The following is an 18,445-nucleotide window of genomic DNA, read 5'->3' on the forward strand; positions in this document are numbered from 1 at the left end:
TTGCAATGACCGAGTTCTGTAGTAAATCTGAGCTCCAGCCTCCACAAAAACAAGATCAGATGTTACTGAGATAAAGTTCCTTAGGACTACGATATTCTCTAAAGCATATGAACAGGGTGGATGTCGCTGACCCGAACACACACACACACGAGTTTCTGCTTCCACGCCAGTTAATCTGGAGTCAGCCAGGAATTCTCAGTTGAGAATGCCTGAGTAGGCTACCTTTAACCCCTGTGGAGACTGAAAAATTGAAGTGAAAGTGTGTTTATGTGGTGTTTCAAATTTTACGATTCATTGATTAATAACTTCAGACGTGCTAATGATTAGAAGTCAGTGGTGTGTGTGAATTTGGAGGGTCTTGGATAATTATGTTGGCTGAGAGCATACATGTGTGTGCATAGTGTAGTTTAGGCATGTGCTCCAATTCCCCCAGAGGTCAAGGCAATGTTTTAACACATCATGGAGATGAATGTGTGTGTGTGATTTCAGAGAAAAACTGGGTCTGTTATTCTTTAGTTTGGTTCACTCTGGAGTGAAGATACATTAAAATTAACACTGGCCTAGTTATCCACTGTGACTCAACACGCAGAGCTCAGTAGGATTTCTCTTTGTTTCAGTTGTTTTTCTTACACCCACTCTTCTTGTCTTATTTTTTTCTCTTTTACTCCATGTCTTTGTCCTATAGAGTGTCCGTTTCATGTATGATGGAGGGGGGAAATTACGGAAACTGTGTGTTCCTGCACATTATGCGTTCAAAAACACATTTTCAGCTTTCAATATATATGGAAAATATATAGCCATATGTTCCACACAAATAAATATAGAGTGAAGCATTTACAGCATTACAAAAGATTTCAAAAAGATTTTAAATACATACTGTTCTTTTGAACTTTATCAAAGAATAAAAAAAATATTTTTTTTTTGTTAATAATGTTGATAATAATATAATGTTTATAATGAGACTTCTGTCAAAAACATACTTTCCTAAAACTTTTGAACAGTAGTGTGTATATTACGTTTCATATTACAAAGAGACTACATGGAGTATTTGTAACGTTAAAAATGTATTTGTCGCACCACAAGACTATTGAAGTAAACTGCAGGCACAAAGGTGATTAACAATGGTGTGAAATTCTAAATAAATGGTGACCAGTCACAGAACCTACAATCTAAACTGTCTCTAATACATAATTGGAATCTAAATTCTTACGGTTCAGTAACAGGAACCCCATGTTATGTGCCATCTATACTCAAGAATATAGTTATCAGAAGAGATGGATGGATGTTTGTCCTCTGCTGCAGTGCGTCTTGGGATGTGGATCTGGAGCCCCTCAGGTGGAGTCGTGTCACAGTTGTTTATTCTGATAAAAGTCTATAAACGCATCTTACGCCCTGTTGCCTTATCTTTTCTCTATGGAAGAACTGCACCTCAGGCTAACATGTGGACAGAGAGAGAAAGAAAGAGCAGAAGACCCCCTGTACGTACACACACACACACACACACACACATCTCTTAGTGTGCCCGTCTCGGGATGCGGTGCTCAGTCAGATGGCAGTGGAGGAGAGACCAGAGTGCATCGGAATGGGCGTCCTGCCCCTCCATAACACATCTGCTTATTGAGATCTAGCCACGGGACACCAGAGAGGAAAAGAGAGCAGCTGAATAGTGAAAGGATGTTTTCTGTGTTCTGGAGGATCCTGCTGGAGCTCTTACTGGTTTGGTGGATGTTTGAAGGGGTCATCAGGTGAGTTTTTCACAGGTGTTTCATCATTCCTCACTGGTTTCACCATGTCATTCATTAAAACACTTGTTGAGGCTTTTTGTGAAGATCCACATATAGTTCTTAAAATGTCTTCAGAAGAACTCAGGTGTGTCTGTGTAATGGTTAAAATGACCAGTTTCTTCCTTAATCATTTTTTTTTTCCATACTTGTGTGTGTCTGTGTGCTCAGTCGTCTGTATTTGGCTTCTGTGTTCAGTTCAGAAGTCTTCATGGGTGATAGGTTTATTTTAATCCCGGGGAGCATTCTTATGTTTCCGAGTGTGTGTTTGTGTGTGTGTTTGTTGGCTTTATGTATCTGGGTCTCTGAAGTATGAGGCTGACACATAGAGACAGCTCTGTCTGAAGTCGTTTCCACTGTTACTGAAATTACAGATTTATTGAAGTTCACATAATGAGATTGAACTATTATTGTCCTCTCTGGAACAAGACATTTCTTGTTCTTCACTCACCTGAGGATGCATTCGTTGTGTGTTTATTTCCATTCCCTGTACTCTGTCTGAAACGGACTTTATACTTTCACAAATCGAATTTGCCACAGTTCTGCTTACAAACAGACAGCGAAATTGAAGAGGAACTGGACCAGAAAATTTCTCTAAATATGGAATAAGATTCAAAGTGTGTGTGAGAAAGAGCTGTCTTTTCACTACTTGGACTTCCACTTAACTCTTTCTTAATAACATATTAACACCTTCAACAAACTGCAATTAGGTCCAAGGCAATAAAAATGCCAATGTTTAATTTGGCATATTTAATTTTGTACTGCAGCCACACAGAGAAACAGACAGGATGTGTCCAGTGGAAGGGGGGGGTTTAATAAAACATGGGGCAGATGTTCTGATGTGCTCATTTAAAGGCTTATTAAAGGCTTTAAGTTAGCAAGCAGATTTCCCTCCGCCATTCACTTTTCAAATTGGCATACATTATTACCAAAGCATTCAGTCAATAATGGAATGATAATAAAGCCTTTTGGCACCAGTGAATGTTAAAATGAACAACAGAAAGAGCTCGTAGAGAGTATACTTATTAAACCACACACATATACAAAGTCTGACACCACAATGGGAATCTGGTCATTTAAAATCCCAATTAGACTGAAAAATTGAAGTTTCTGAAGAAAAAGAGGAAGAGATGAATGCAAAGCACATTAGTTGTTCAGTATAAACGGTTGAGGGAAATCGGATTCATCAGGATTTTTAAAAATGCAAAAGCAATTTCATGGTCTCAGAATTTGGAAAAACGAACAGCTTTTTAATATGATGATTCTGTTGGAGGTGGGTTTAGATCTGATGTTAATTATTATTATTATTTTATCTCTCTCAGGTGTGTGTTTAGTAAGGAGCTAAAATCTCCCAGCAGCAGGGTGAAGCCCATGTCACCATCTGATTTTCTGGATAAACTAATGGGGAAAACATCTGGATATGATGCTCGGATCAGGCCCAACTTTAAAGGTACTCCACTCCAATCTACTGTAGCGTAATTTAGATATTTAGATTTTTAACTTTGTTAAAGGAACAGTTCCCAAAAAAAAAAAAAAAATGTAGCAAACTGTGATGAGTGCAATCAAAAAACAGTCAATTACTGTGTGATAGAAAAAAAAATCCACATCGTTTCAAGTTCACATTACAATTTAGAGAGATCTGTTAGAGGTAACTGTCTAAGTTATGTATTTCAAAAATGTACATATACAAATCACAGTTAGCTAATTTTTTTTTTTATTTAAACAATGTTGTAATTTAAGGCGGAAACAATGAGCTCATTGAAGTAATGAAGAATGTCAAGTCTATCGAACACTACCGTTCAAAAGTTTGTGGTTTTTGTCTGAGCAAAAGTCTCTTATGCTCACCAAGGCTGCATTTATTTGATCAAAAATACTGTAAAAACAGTAATATTGTGAAATATTATTACTATTTCAAACTGTTTTCTATTTTAATATATTTTTAAATGATTTTTATTTCTTTGATGGCAAAAATGAGTTTTTAGCATCATTCCTCCAGTCATTAGTGTCACATGACCCTACAAAAATCATTCTGAAATGCTGATTTGGCACTCAAGAAACATTTTTGGGTTGTGCTGCTAAATATTGTTGTGAAAACTGTGATATATGTTTTTAAGGATTCTTTGATGAATAGAAAGTTAAACCTAACCCTAACAGCATTTATTTGAAATAGACAATATATATATAATAAATGTCTTTGCTGTCACTTTTCATTATAATGCAAATAGAAATAGTTTTGAATGGTAGTGAAGATGGTGATTTTATTTACTGTATATAAAAGCAATTGTAGACCATACTAAACAAAATCACACTCACTGTACATTTTACCGACACACCACCTCCATTGGATTTTGTTTTGTTCTTCCCTTCTGCTGAATCTTGCTGATGGACAGACACATTTAGGAGTCAGTCTACTACGGTCTTTCTCGTCACTCACTCTCTCTTCTTTCAATTCCTTTCAATGATAGCCTGGTCATTTTTAAACATCACATAAGGCAACACAGAAGTAAGTAAAACTGCTGTTACAGCTTAATCTCTTGTACATAGATTGTTTTGGCAGGAAAATTTGATGTGGTCAGCAAAGAATATATTTACATTCTCTCTGAGCCTTGCATGTGAAAAAGTGCTGCAGCCCGAAAACACAGAGCAACATAAGATCTCATTAAACTATGTGCCCCCCCACCCCCCATGGGTTCTCTGGTCTATTTTTTCCCTTCCCCACCTCACACAGACTCCCAGTGACCATTCAACCAGAGAAACCCACAGGCGAAAACCGACAGAATACGAGACATTCAGCCCCAGTCGATGAGAATGATTTCAGAAACATGCAGGATACGGCTGTCAGCTCACGCTAGATTTCTCTCCGTAAAAAGTGTCACAACAGCTTCTGTGAGGATTTGTGAGGGCCAGTTTCTCCGTTGGCATGAGGGCCATTTAGTTTGCCATGCTGTCCACTCGAGTGCATGTTAACCCACAGACCTAAATAAGTCTCTTCCGTTCCTTATCTTGCTTATGTTTTTAAAACTGGAATGTATTTTTTTTATTTATGCTTTTTCTTTCCTCTTTCCTCTTTTTTTTTCAAGATCTCTCTCTTGCATTCTATCTGTGGGCGTCTCTGAGCTCGTGTATATTTCATATCTGTTCTACATCTCAGAGATGTGGCTGTCAGCGTGTGTGGGGGGAATGTCCCCTCTGATAAGCGATATATATCACTAATGTCACGAACGTTAAATCAATAAATAAAATGCTGCAATCAAATATTTACAGAGCAACCAAGTGCTAATTAAACATATCAGCTAAATCAGCACAGCCAGCTGTATAGTTCATGAATGAGGCATTTTGCAGTTCGCTATGGGTTTTCATGTTCATGAAATGCTTCATCACTTGTAAATTGATTTAACAGTCTTAGACAACCTCTTCAGTATTTTGTCTGTTGCTGTTTGCTGCGTGAGGATTTCTTTTTATTCAAGACACTGAAGCTGACAGAGCGGGTCAATTCTGCTTGAATTATTTATCTAATCTAACATGTTAAAATGGTTGACACAGATTTCAATATTTTTCTTTTCGGCCGCGATGGGCATGAATCACATCTTTAGTCGACTGTTATTCCCGCTCAAAAAACCCTCAAAATAAGGGTTTATACCAGCCTAAGATTATTTGTAAATTATGATCTGGTTTGCTGGATTTAGTCAGTCTGGCTGACCAGTAAAACACAAGGCTGAACAGGCTAGACCACTGTAAAGCAGGTAAGACCAGTGAAGCATTTTAGGCTGGTTTAAGTTTTGAGAGAGATGCTTATGTTTCTTACGATGTTCTCTTTTCAGGTCCTCCTGTAAATGTCACCTGCAACATTTTTATCAACAGCTTTGGGTCCATCACAGAGACCACCATGGTACACACACACACACACACACACATGCATATATATATATATATTTTTTATTTTTTTTCTTGCCATCTGATAAATTTCGAAACACTAACTCGTCAGGATTATCGGCTGAACGTTTTTCTACGGCAACAGTGGAATGATCCACGGCTGGCTTATAAAGAGTATCCAGATGATTCCCTGGATCTGGATCCATCCATGCTGGACTCCATCTGGAAGCCAGACTTGTTCTTCGCCAATGAGAAAGGCGCCAACTTTCATGAGGTCACCACGGACAACAAGCTGCTGAGGATTTTCCAGAATGGAAATGTGCTGTATAGCATCAGGTGCGATATCACCCCCTATAGGTATCATACATAATTCCAAACTATTACGTAAAATATAATCAGAAATGTCTTTCTCTCTCTCTCTCTCTCTCTCTCTCTCTCTCTCTCAGACTCACTCTAATTCTGTCGTGTCCTATGGATCTGAAGAATTTTCCAATGGACATACAGATTTGTACTATGCAGTTAGAGAGCTGTAAGACTCAGGATCATCAACTAATCTCATTTTTATCTCATTTCTCTTTTAAATGCCTATTATTCTCTGTCTCTCTCTCTCTCTAGTTGGCTACACTATGAATGATCTGATATTTCAGTGGTTGGATGAAGGCCCAGTGCAAGTGGCTGATGACCTTATGCTTCCCCAGTTTGTCCTGAAAGAGGAGAAAGACCTGGGATACTGTACAAAACACTACAACACTGGTACAGCACTAAATACCGCAGTAAAGCTTAAACTGAAATACAGCACTATTGTGCACTGTGATGTACAACACAATGCTATTGCGCTTCCACCATTATTATTTTTTTCATTTTCATATAAGTAGTTGAACATTTCATAAGTGCTTAGATAATACATGTTATGAGGAATAATAATGGCAAATAGGTTGTGAATGTGTAATAATGTGTAATAAATGTGTTCTGACAATGTTGCTATGGTGTTTTGAGTGGTTGCCAGGGAGTTGCTATGCGTTTGCTGAGGTGTTCTCAGTGGTTGTTATTACATTACACTGCTGCAAGGGTGTTCGGGGTGGATGCCAGGGGGTTGCTATGTGTTTGGTTAGTATAAGAAACTGTAAATTAGGCTCATTTATTTTTTCTGTCTAACATGAGTGTGTGTTTCACCCAGGTAAGTTCACCTGTATAGAGGTGAAGTTTCATCTGGAGAGGCAGATGGGTTATTACCTGATCCAGATGTACATTCCCAGCCTCTTAACTGTTATCCTGTCGTGGGTCTCCTTCTGGATCAACATGGATGCTGCCCCGGCCCGAGTTGGGCTGGGCATCACTACAGTTCTCACCATGACAACACAGAGCTCTGGATCCAGAGCATCACTGCCTAAGGTGGGAGAGAATCTACTTTATCCATTCATACATTCATCCACTATCAGTCATTACTTACTTACCCTAATGTTATCCCAAACCTGTATGACTTGTTAAAATTAGAGATACATCGATGTATCAGCCATCGATATATTCATCTGCCAATTTTTTATCAATTTAAAACCATCTGCAAATAGCATGAAAAGGCAGATATAAAAACCGATGGTTTATTGATTTAACTGTGTGAAGGCACTGAGTTGTATGATGTCTGTTGCATTATCCTGGGTAAAATTTTCACTGGGTAAAATAATTAAAGGCCCAATGAAGTGCCTTGAAACATGCAGCATTATTCAGTGTGTTGACGTAATTTCCACTAAAACAGGAAGACAGGACTGGATATATCGAACAACTCCTCCCCTTTTTTTAAATAGCCAATAGCGTTTATTGGCCAGAGCCTCCTAAGCTCTAACCGACCTGTTTCTCCTCCTAATCTCCTCCATATCGCTTTAAAATACAGCATTCTGTGCAGATTTCAAATGGGTCCGTTAAGTTTTGGGGTATGTGCCACATACAATCCTCTCTGTGCTATCTTTTCTCTGGACCGGACCAGACTGTGTGTGCGCTTCAGCGGTTTGCGTGAAACTAATGTGAAACTTCATTCGCCCCAATGGAAAGCATATTTACAATGTCCGAATCGTTCCCTATCCCCTATATTTTGCACTATGTGCCATTCACCATGTAGAAAATAGTAATTGTGTGAACAAGTGACCAATTTTAGCGGCAGCTTCAGAGTCTATTTATAATGTAAGGGGCGGGATGCTTTAGATCCTAGAGAGCATTTGATTGGACAGAAAATCTGATGAGCTGAAGTGCAGAGTGATGTCATCAAAATCATTGATCCATATTGACAGAAGTGAGAGACTGAAAGTTTTGAATGTTTAAATGCGAATTTTGTCATTGTTTTGTAGCACACTATAGCTTATAGATAACACGTGTCCTAACCAGACGCGATGCGATAAGATTCCAGCGACAAATAATTTGACTGTCCACACCAGACGCGATGCAACTATGGGACGCGATGTAGTCAATTTAAAATCACAGCCAATCAGAAGAGCGTGAGTGAGTGGGCTGTCTCGGCAAAGTCCCGGCACTCTCAACTAAATGGATAAGTAGGCTATACATAATCAAATTCATGAATATTACACCATTTTAACACTATTAAAAATACATACTGAGTTATTGAAACAATCTTTGTCATAGAATACACTTGTCTGTTAACAATGAGTTGACAGTTTGAACGTTCTTGTGCACTTTTATTTATTTAGAAGATCTGAGGTGAATTGTTGCTTTCAGTAAGGCTATAAGACACACAAAATGATATGCAAACACACACATACGCTTTTAACATTAAATAAAGCACATAAACAGTAGCATACCTGAGATTAGCATACTTTCTGTTCTCCGTGACGTTGCAGAAATAGGAACCGTTTCTATAATAGAAATGTCGCCGTCGCGGCTGGTATTATCTGTACAAAATATAGCTGTGCTCGGCAATAAGGACTGCCTGGGCCAGCGTGAATGACACTCGGGACAATTGACTGAATTGTCACTGTCCCGATCAGGCCAGTGCTGCATCTTCACGAATGTTTGTCCATTGCATATGTTTTTAAGCCTTGCGAATTTAAATATTCAAGTACAAGAAGACGCGAAAGAGATCTCAGTTCTACTCACTGTTTGAGCACACATCCAAAGCGCACGTCCGGAAAGCCTCATTGATTTGAGTTCTCTTTTACTTTTAATTCACACCAAATTATATCAAAATGCATGTCTTGGCAAATATCTTTGTAAACATAATCGGCTATGCCTTTATGAATGTAAACAGTTGAGAAATAAAATGCTTGTGTACCAGTATATTGGATCCATGAAGCTCCAGTGACAGCAGCAGAATATTCCTGTTGCGCTGCTGTTTTAAAGGGTTAGTTCACCCAAAAATGAAAATTCTGTCAGTAATTACTCACCCTCATGTTGTTCCAACCCCGTAAGACCTTCGTTCATCTTCGGAACACAAATTAAGATATTTTTTTCCTCGAGAGAAGGAAATGAAAAGTGGAATAAAGTCGTTATTTTTGTTTGTTTTTGCGCACAAAAAGTATTCTCGTCGCTTTATAAACTTAAGATTGAGCCACTGGAGTCACTTGGACTATATTAACGATGTCTTTAATACATTTTCTGGGCCAGCAAGTTATAATGTCTTAAAAGCCTATGGAGGAGTGAGACACAGACAGCACTCAGATTTAATCAAAAATATCTTAATTTGTGTTTAATTAAGCTTAATTCATTTTAATTGTGCTTAATCCGAAGATGAACAAAGGTCTTACGGGGTTGGAACAACATGAGGGTGAGTAATTACTGACAGAATTTTCATTTTTGGGTGAACTAACCCTTTAATGTTAATCAAACAACTCACTACTCTCGACTAAATAACTTTTGTAACTTTAATAAGGATTAATGTATATTTAATTTGTACAGTGATGTTTTACATTTGATTCTTTTATTTCTGTACCTGAAAACTTTGACCTAGCCTACAGTATACTGAAAAGCACTGTTTATATCATATGTATCTTTGTTCTGTTGTAGCCTATTTATGTTGGCTTGTTGAATGTTAAATGGATCCAATTCATGTTCACTAGAAATTATTTTAGGATGCAGCAATAAACTAGCTTGCATATCTTAATGCATGCGTTTTTGAACTTTGCTAATTTAAAACACAATCAAAACACAAATCTATTTTAATGACAAAAGTTCAAATAAGAGAGCAAGTGTTAGTTGTTTGTTAAAATCGGTATCGGTATCAAAAAAAAAAAAAAAAAAAAAAAAAATCCTATCTGTGCATCCCTAGATAAAACTGTTTTTTCTTTCTGTTAATCAACAGCATTTGACGGATTCGTAATGTCTGTTGAATCCAGAATATTTCTTTAACGAAGACTGTGTTTGCATTAACTACGCTGTGTGTGCAAATGTACAGGTGTCCTATGTGAAAGCCATTGACATCTGGATGGCAGTGTGCTTGCTGTTTGTCTTTGCTGCTTTGCTGGAGTATGCAGCAGTTAACTTTGTATCTCGCCAACACAAAGAATTCTTCAAACTGCGGAGAAAACTACGAGAGGAACAACGCTACAGAGCTGTGAGTGGCAGTCAGAAACTCTCCTCTGTCGTACACGCGCGACATGCATTTAGTGCCCTTAAGATACTGTACAACCACTGTGTCCCTTTGATGTTTCATGAGCAGCCGACTGGCCCCCTCCAGAGCAGAGGGGGAAGGTCAGTGATGGCATAAAAAGTATGTCATGAATATTGCACAGTCATACTATTATTTCCACATAAAAATATGGGACAACATTAATGGGAAGAAAGTGAAAGAAGTGCAGGATTTTAAATATGGAGAATGTCCCAGAGATGCCGAATACGAAATGCATTTCTCTTTTAAAGCTGAAATGTGTAATTTCTTGGTTATAAGCTCCACCAAATGGAATTGCTAAAATTATAATTTGTATTCAAACTGTTTTTCTGAATTTGAATCTACTATTGGTTGGTGAGACAGATAATCCCGCCCCAAGCTCACGCCATTGGTTGATCCATTGTTGTTGGGTCAAGCTCAAGTAAACAAAGCAGTATTTTAATAGCACCAAAGACAGAGCAAGTGTTTATAATATTTTAAATACAAATGGCTTTCTAATAGTTTTTAAATATTAAGCTGTCACATTAAGAAGACAGTATTTTACATTGAAAATGTTTTCATTTTTAAGCTCTAAAAATTTATTTTGTTATACTCAATGACAATGGCTATAAAGGTGAATCTCATGAATCCTGTCAAGAACATGTGTTGTATGTTTTTTTTTAAGTGAAATTAATATATAATTTGCTTTTTAAAAATATGTGAAATGAGTGAAAACATACAAACAAACCCTTAAGAAAAACATCCAGATGCATTACGCTAATGAGAATGGGGTGGGGGGTAATTGTGCTTTTAATGGAAAACCTCGTAATGCACTTTTAATGGTCCTAAAAATGGGCTTCATTTTCTTTATGTTACATATAATTTGTCTTTTGATTTTTGAGGTGTATTATGACCCAGACATGCCCTTTGTCTGCCTGGAATAGGAGGCTATTCCCAGACTCCTCTCAGGAGTTTTAGTCTGCAAAGATTGCAGTTATTTCCTTTTCTGCGTTACTCTGCTCTTTACCAGCTAGTTGAGAGAACACCGTGGCTTTCTTTTGGACACAGCAGACACTGTCCTGCTACAAAGAGCAGAGAGAATAAATATTACACTATCCTGTCCTTTTCCATTCCTCCTCCATATTCCCTCTATCGCCCTGCAGGGCAGGTTGTGTGTGTGTGACCCAGTGGGTGAGTTGGTGGCGCTATGCCCCCTCATTTGCCTTAGGGATGCTGTTAGGCATATAACATGCAAACAAGCTTACACACTACTGCACTCAAGCTTTTAGGCATAATGCACATATAAAAACACACACCATTGTGAATGTGGTGTTAGCCACATACATACTACAACACACATACACACACAGAGTCTGGCTGTTTGGTCACAGCAGCACGGTGCAATAGGCTGTCTAATCTTATGTGCGCCAAGTCACCCAAAGCAGCGACCTGAACACAACATGATTTAACACAAACGCAACAAACTGACTGGATCTCATTCTCAAAAAAGCATTCTTTCCCAAAGGAACAAATACACTGTCATTGTTGATCTCTCTCTCACACACAGAAATACGTTGAAGGTATCACCAAGAATAAATAACCTCCTGGAAAAGAAAAGAGAAAACTCTTTGGAAAGCCAAAGAAAGCTGGCACAAAAAGAGAAAAAGCCAAGGAAAATTGCTGCAACTGACAAAACATATTTAGACTAAAAAACGAATAGAAAATGCATGTATCTTAGAGAGTAAATGCCTTGTTTAAAACACTAAATGGTTCAGAGTGGAATGCTCCCTGGCTTAGTTACGTCTTGACAAATTAAAGATATAACTGTAGAAATGTTCATGCCCACCAGAGATTTTTAAGGTACATTGTGACCCTGTTTCATTTCTCTAATGCATGGTCACGGAGAAGCCAGGGAGGTCTGTTGAAGAAGTGGAGAGAACATTTTATTGTTTGAATAAATGATGAATCCATCTTTTAAATGTGTCTTTGTATTGTCTTCAGGCCTCTGGTCAGGCTGGAGGAGCAGAGACGAAAAACAAAAGCAACAACCTCACAGGGAACACACCAAGCAAAAGCGCACAACGCAAATGCAGTGCCTGCGCACGGGTATATATGCACCCACAAACTGTGTATTTACTTATAAACACGCTTCACTGTTGAATACTTGATTCTGATTGGTCAATTGTTACATTGAGCTGTCCAATATCTCTCAGTAATGACCATGATTGATGGCAACGTAATGGTGCTACTTTCATGTCTCCCATACTCTGCTGTCTTTCCCGTTTCATGAAAATGGAAGTTCTGAACTAACAAAGAGGATTTTTAAAACAATCCAGTTAAAGAAAAAAGAAAAAAAATTGACTTGAATGTTTACTGCCCCTCATGTATTCACACACTTTCATATATATACTACAGTTTTGTGACAGCAAGATTTAGTTTTTAAAGAAAGGAATGCTTTTATTCAGCAAGGATACATTAAATTGATCAAAAGACAGTAAATACATTTATAATGTAAAAAAAAAAAAAAAAGTATATTCATTAAAATCCTGAAAACAAATGTATCACAGTTTCCACAAAAATATTAAGCGGTACAGTTAATCAACATTTCTGAAGCATGATTTCTGAAGGATCATGTGACACTGAAGACTGGAGTAATGATGCTGAAAATGCAGCGTTACTATCTCTGGAATAATACAATTAAAAATGTATCAAAACAGAAAACTGTCATTTTAAATTGTAAAATTTGTACAGTATCACTGTTTTTATTGTAATTTTGATCAAACAAATGATGCCTGGGTGAGTTTATAAAAACCATAATAATTATTTTTATTTATGTTTTTCTTCAGGAAGAGCAGTTAGCCTCACAGAATCAGGACCTGTACTTCACTGGATACGAGATGGACACCTGTCTGTCTGGGGACGGGCCTCTCTCTGAGGCTGCTGCCATGTTTGCGGGCCTGCCGCCAGGCCACATTCTGTTTGACATCCGCCGGCGCTTCGTGGAACGAGCTAAACGGATCGACACCATCTCACGAGCCGCCTTCCCCCTCAGCTTCCTTGTTTTCAATGTACTCTACTGGTTCACGTACAAAGTGCTTAGAAATGAGGACATTATCCCTGCACTGCGACCCTGACTGCCTTTACGACTTACGAACTTCCCAGTATCCCATTTTGTGAGCCAGTTAAAATCCAGTGTGAGGATGAGATCCTGTATCAAGGACATTGAAAATCAACACGGTCTCTCTGCATGAGTGAGCTACAGTATATGCATGTGTCTATGAACACAAAGAGCTAAATAAACCTTTAGTTTGTATGCAGAATGACTCCTCAGATGCAAGTCTTTTTTTTTTATTGAGCACATTTGTTTGTCTGTTAAAAATAAATGTTATAAATTAATTCTTCCTCGTGGCTGTTGACATTGCATAGATGCTGCTTCATGGATTAAAAATAACTATCGGCAAATAAGCACCAAGAGACCATATTTTCAGTGCAAAGGAAAGCATAACAAGTTTGATTGTGGTCATATCAAGTGGTGGTGATCACAAGGAGGTCATGAGGAAAGGTTTGTTTGGTATTCATTTTCTAGTCATGCATGTACAGATATCTACATAAATAGGAAAGCACCAAAATCTCAATACGAGCTTTCATTTTATTGACAGGCATCAACTTGGCTATAAAAACGGACAATGTAATGGTACATTTTTAGTCTGCTCAGGCTTAAAATATTTTTTTCTGGTCGATCTAACAATGTGCCTGTACTTAGAGAAAAAAGACCAGACAATGAATCCCTCAAGACACATTTTCCTCTAGCTGCCAAGTTGAAGTGTTACAATTTCTAACATACATTTTTTATCGTGTGGCATGTCCCCTCCTTCCGCCTCTAACTACACAAACTGAGTGAGAGTCTGAGTAAAGACCCATCTTTCACTGAAGGATGCATAATCTGCTTTACCCCAACAGCTGCACGAGACGCATAACAGATCTGCTGTTAGAGTAACACTTTTGGAAGCATTTTTGGAAGCAAAGCTGCCTTTTTGTTCCCCTATGGTGCACTTAGTGTGGGACTTCATTTGAAAACGAAATTTGCTACTGATGTTGAATGAAAGGCAAGAGTCAGCATAACTGTATACAACTTTTATTGACAGTGATGGTAAACCACAAAAAAAGCACTTGGCCCAGCTCAGAACTGGATGACCTGGCCCTGGAAGAGAGAAGAGTAGAAATCATACGTTAATACTTGTAACAGTCTGAAATAGTTTTACAGTTTTCAATGGTTCTGTCCTGATGCCAATATACAGTGTGTTAATGTGTTCAGTCACCCTTTTTTCCAATACACAGAGGATTATGAACTGGTTTGACTTCTCAGTACTTGACTAACTGAATTTCCATAACTCGTTTTGCAGTTCTCACTTTTTTCACTTTTAAAAACTCATGGAATCATTTCACAAAGATTGCCCCACAAAAATAGAAATTTCTAGCTGGTGAAATCTTTAAGAATAACCACAAATCTTTGCTTTACTATAAAAATATCTTTCAAATGAATTTCCACGCACAAATTACAAATCAAATAGTATTACCAGTTTTCTCCATGATAGTGAAAACCCTGAAGACAATTAATGACTAAAATAACACCTTCAAACCACCCTTTCACTTGTTCCCCATGTTTTTGCCTTTTTACTTGATCTTTAACCAGTTGATGTGCATTTGGCATACCTTTCTCTTTTTGTCTCCTCCCAGCTCAAAATGTTTGCATCTCTTAATGGCCAACATCCTCTTTGAGCGGCAGTTGGGCTCCACGCACTCCAGCCTCAGCACGATCTTCTTTGTGGTTTTAGCCTGTGGCAAAAAGAGGGACAATCACATCTGATTTGTAAACATCCATATGATCAACAATGAATATTTAGGGCAACATTAGTTTCTCCACATACAACATAACTAAACCCAAGTTGCTTAAAGGTATAGCGGAGGATTTTCTTTTTCCGGGTGGATCATCAAGACTATTGGTCCTCCTAAGTGTCAATCATTCTGGTGATATATTTACGTAAGGCCGTCGTACGTGCTCGTGCACACGATTCTGGCGTGCGCTCAAAACACAGGTTGGGCTTCCCACTGATGCCTCAGTCGCGAAGTTTCCACTTGACAGGTAAAGTTTGGCATGCTATTTGGAGGAATCCATTTAAAAATCACTGCTAGTAAAAGTTAATGTAAGCTATGATTAGCTCGTGCATGCTCTCTCGGGAGCAGGTAGAGTGTTGCTCATGTGCATTTTTTCAAAAAGTGGAGAGGGCGGTTCTTTTCTAGAATTCGGGAAAATCCTCCGCTATACCTTTAAGAAATAGTCATTTTATGTAGCTTTGAACCTTTCACATTCTATAATACTTGTATACACTTTTACTGGAGTTAGTTAAGTAATTAAGTAAAATATTTTTTTAAATATTTAAGCAATCAAATTACATTATCCAGAAGTTAAATTATTATTTAGAAGGATGTGCTGCTTTTGAACACTTCTCCTGTGGCATGCTCCGTTTTAGTGTCAGCGAAGTGTGCTAGGCGCATAAGAATTCCTCTTTAAACTCAATTACAGAACTCCTGTTCTGAGAATGATGCGCACTTTTGTTCGGTGGGAGAACGGTCCATTGGTCAGTTTGAAAAGGTCCGATGACAATGTACAACCACTGCTGCATAGAGGTGTGCTTTTGATGTCATGTGCAGGCAGACAGAATCCTAATAACTCCTCCATTTGTCCATTAAAAATATACTGTATAAACATCCTAAACATGTCAACCTTACAGGCAAGATTGCATACATTTGATTTGTTTATAACAATTAAAAATATTATTTGGCCAGTGGAAAACTCAGTGAGTACCTTTGAGTAGGTGAGTAACTTCTCTGAAAAGTATTTTATACAATTTTGCTTTCACCTAGATTTTGATAGCCTATATTTATTCTAAAACATAAGGCTACTAAATTGTTTTTAGCAATATAATGTGACTGCACAAATGGCATTTATAATCTTGTACCATTAAACATGGTATTATGTGGACGGGAATATGCATACGAATAGTAAAGCTAGGCATTGCAAGCTCTATATACAGTTATTTCATAGAGTTAGGGTGGAGATGCATGTACACACAATCTTCCGCAGACTTGGTTTTATAAAGTGAATTGTTCAGGTTCTGGCATAGTTTTATTAATCTGAAAACATATGTGCATACACAAAATCTAGATTTTAGGATTAAATCTATGTAAAGTTTAATATACGAGGTTCCCAATATTAAAATCTGGAGATCCTATTGGAAGTGGTCAGTTAAAACAGAACATTGTTTACACCTGGTGGTAACCTATAACTTCAATGCATGTCCTGTGACCAGTTGAGATGCTTACACTACAAATGCAATGTTGAAAACACATGTGACCACTACATCCAAATTAGAAGTCCATCCAAAAACCTTTCGGTTCTCATTCATTTGTATTTAGAACTGCAGTTTTTATTACCTAAAATTGATAAGATCACATGTAAATCTAAGGTTCCATGTTATTTAGTCAAATGCCAAATAAAGGCATTTAAGCACATTAACAATAACCCAAATACACTTGAAATCATGTATAGCCATCAATATTCCACCATATTCTACACCAGTGGGTCTCATTTTTGTCAAGATTGCTTTTCAAAACTTACAGCATATTTTTAATTTTAGTTTTGTTGTATACTGATAAGTTACACTCTTTGCTGAATAATTAAACCAAATGGACTTCACTAAGTCTTCATTGCTCATTTGAAGTATCTAATCTTTGTTGCAATAATACCTGATGCTTCAATGATAGAAAAAGGCTTCAAATAGCCAAATAAAATCAGATAAATGTAAAATAATAAATAACAGCAGTACTGGTTTGGAACAATATTGTAGATATTTTGATTTTGAGACCACATGGACACTCTGGCTTCAACACTTTGGCACCCAACATACCTTTTTTCGGAAAATAGGCTTTGTTTGTCCTCCATAACCACTCTGCTTTCTGTCGTAACGCCTCTTCCCTAGAAATCACAGTTAAACAATGCAGTTAATTCCTCAGACAGTGAAATCTACACTGTTCAACGTCCCTGCCAGTTCTCAAGACTTACCCTGGGCGTACAGAGAGTCTTTGCCCTTCTTGTACTGGGTCACTTTATGTGGCTGGTGCTTCTTACATTTTTTGCAGTAAGTCCTGCGGGTCTTCGGTACATTTACCTACGGAAAAACACATCTCGTCAATGAAATCTCATGCAGTCTGAGTTCATTACAGCGGCGCTGAAAACCAGCTAAAGAGACAAACTAGCATTCGAGCTAATCAGTAATTACACAAAATTCCGTAACTTCAGACGTGTGAATAATGCATTCGAATATACAAAGACCAATAAAGAGCGTTTAATTAAGCTTATTTCAAATACCAATCACTTGCTGCTACAGTTTAAACATCTACATTACTATTCGGTACGTCGGCAAGTAAAAGAGAAAGAAAGATCTCATTCGTCATATAAACAACCCAATATAACATTTTATATAATGCCGATGCTGTATACATTCACAATGTGCAGTTTGTTTAGGGCTAAGTTGTTCACATATTTAGGATTAAAACAGATTTTGGATGAAAGTCCACAGGAAGACATTACGCACCATGGTTGCCCTCGCGGCGCAGGAGCAAAGAGGAAGTTACGACGTCACTCAGAGCATTAATACCGGGTCGCACCAGTGAGGTCTCGCGCTGTTTGCTCTTGCACGATGCTACCACCTAATGGTCGAGATACCAAGCATACATATGAATACCAATATTATTATAAGTATTTTAATGAGTAATGTTAATGATACCACCGACAACGTAGAAGTTGATAGTGTTCAGGTAATCTGTAAAGACTATATTTATTTCTACTTATCGCGATATTTTGTCGAAACGTGACCAAAACGCGCACGCCAATCCAAAACACCGTTCCTTTTTATATCTCCTCAGGAACGACGACAAGAGCAACCAATAATAACAAACATTGTTTTGAAACATGATCAAAATGTCATAAAAATGACTGAAAATGCGACTCATAGTATTACAAAATAATATTGTTCTACAATTGTATTCTGGACAAAAAAGGTTATTATATTGTGTTCTCATAACGAAATAAAAATGAAACAAACCCGTATACAGTAGCCTACTTTTGCACAATTTTAGAACT

The 18,445-nt window shown here is 37.7% G+C and overlaps 2 protein-coding genes across 2 annotated transcripts; one reads left to right on the forward strand and one right to left on the reverse strand.

Annotated features, from left to right (window-relative positions):
* Positions 1-1,543: 1,543 nt before the first annotated feature.
* Positions 1,544-14,099, forward strand: glra4b (glycine receptor, alpha 4b). The gene is made up of 10 exons (XM_084415320.1): positions 1,544-1,745; positions 3,104-3,231; positions 5,603-5,670; positions 5,767-5,990; positions 6,101-6,183; positions 6,270-6,407; positions 6,832-7,046; positions 10,051-10,209; positions 12,244-12,348; positions 13,089-14,099. Exons 1-10 carry the CDS (start codon positions 1,675-1,677, stop codon positions 13,374-13,376), a joined length of 1,479 nt encoding a protein of 492 aa, XP_084271446.1. The 5' UTR covers positions 1,544-1,674; the 3' UTR covers positions 13,377-14,099.
* Positions 14,100-14,361: 262 nt separating this feature from the next.
* On the reverse strand, positions 14,362-18,232 carry rpl36a (ribosomal protein L36A). The gene is made up of 5 exons (XM_084415321.1): positions 17,898-18,232; positions 17,366-17,471; positions 17,211-17,278; positions 14,956-15,078; positions 14,362-14,443 (listed from the first exon to the last, which is right to left on the reverse strand). The coding sequence occupies exons 1-5, from the start codon at positions 17,898-17,900 to the stop codon at positions 14,423-14,425; spliced, it is 321 nt and encodes a 106-aa protein (XP_084271447.1). The 5' UTR covers positions 17,901-18,232; the 3' UTR covers positions 14,362-14,422.
* Positions 18,233-18,445: the final 213 nt, after the last annotated feature.

Source organism: Rutilus rutilus, assembly GCF_951802725.1.
Source record: "Rutilus rutilus genome assembly, chromosome: 7".
Taxonomy (NCBI): Eukaryota; Metazoa; Chordata; class Actinopteri; order Cypriniformes; family Leuciscidae; genus Rutilus; species Rutilus rutilus.

Excerpts from the sequence above, each read along its gene's own strand:
- rpl36a (XM_084415321.1), bottom strand. Across the intron at positions 17,279-17,365 it reads AGACTCTCTGTACGCCCAGG|GGAAGAGGCGTTACGACAGA; the intron begins GTAAGTCTTGAG and ends TGTGATTTCTAG. Across the intron at positions 15,079-17,210 it reads AGCCTATTTTCCGAAAAAAG|GCTAAAACCACAAAGAAGAT; the intron begins GTATGTTGGGTG and ends TTTTTGCCACAG.
- glra4b (XM_084415320.1), top strand. The coding sequence starts at position 1,675 with ATGTTTTCTGTGTTCTGGAGGATCCTGCTGGAGCTCTTACTGGTTTGG. Across the intron at positions 3,232-5,602 it reads GATCAGGCCCAACTTTAAAG|GTCCTCCTGTAAATGTCACC; the intron begins GTACTCCACTCC and ends TTCTCTTTTCAG. Across the intron at positions 6,408-6,831 it reads TACAAAACACTACAACACTG|GTAAGTTCACCTGTATAGAG; the intron begins GTACAGCACTAA and ends TGTTTCACCCAG.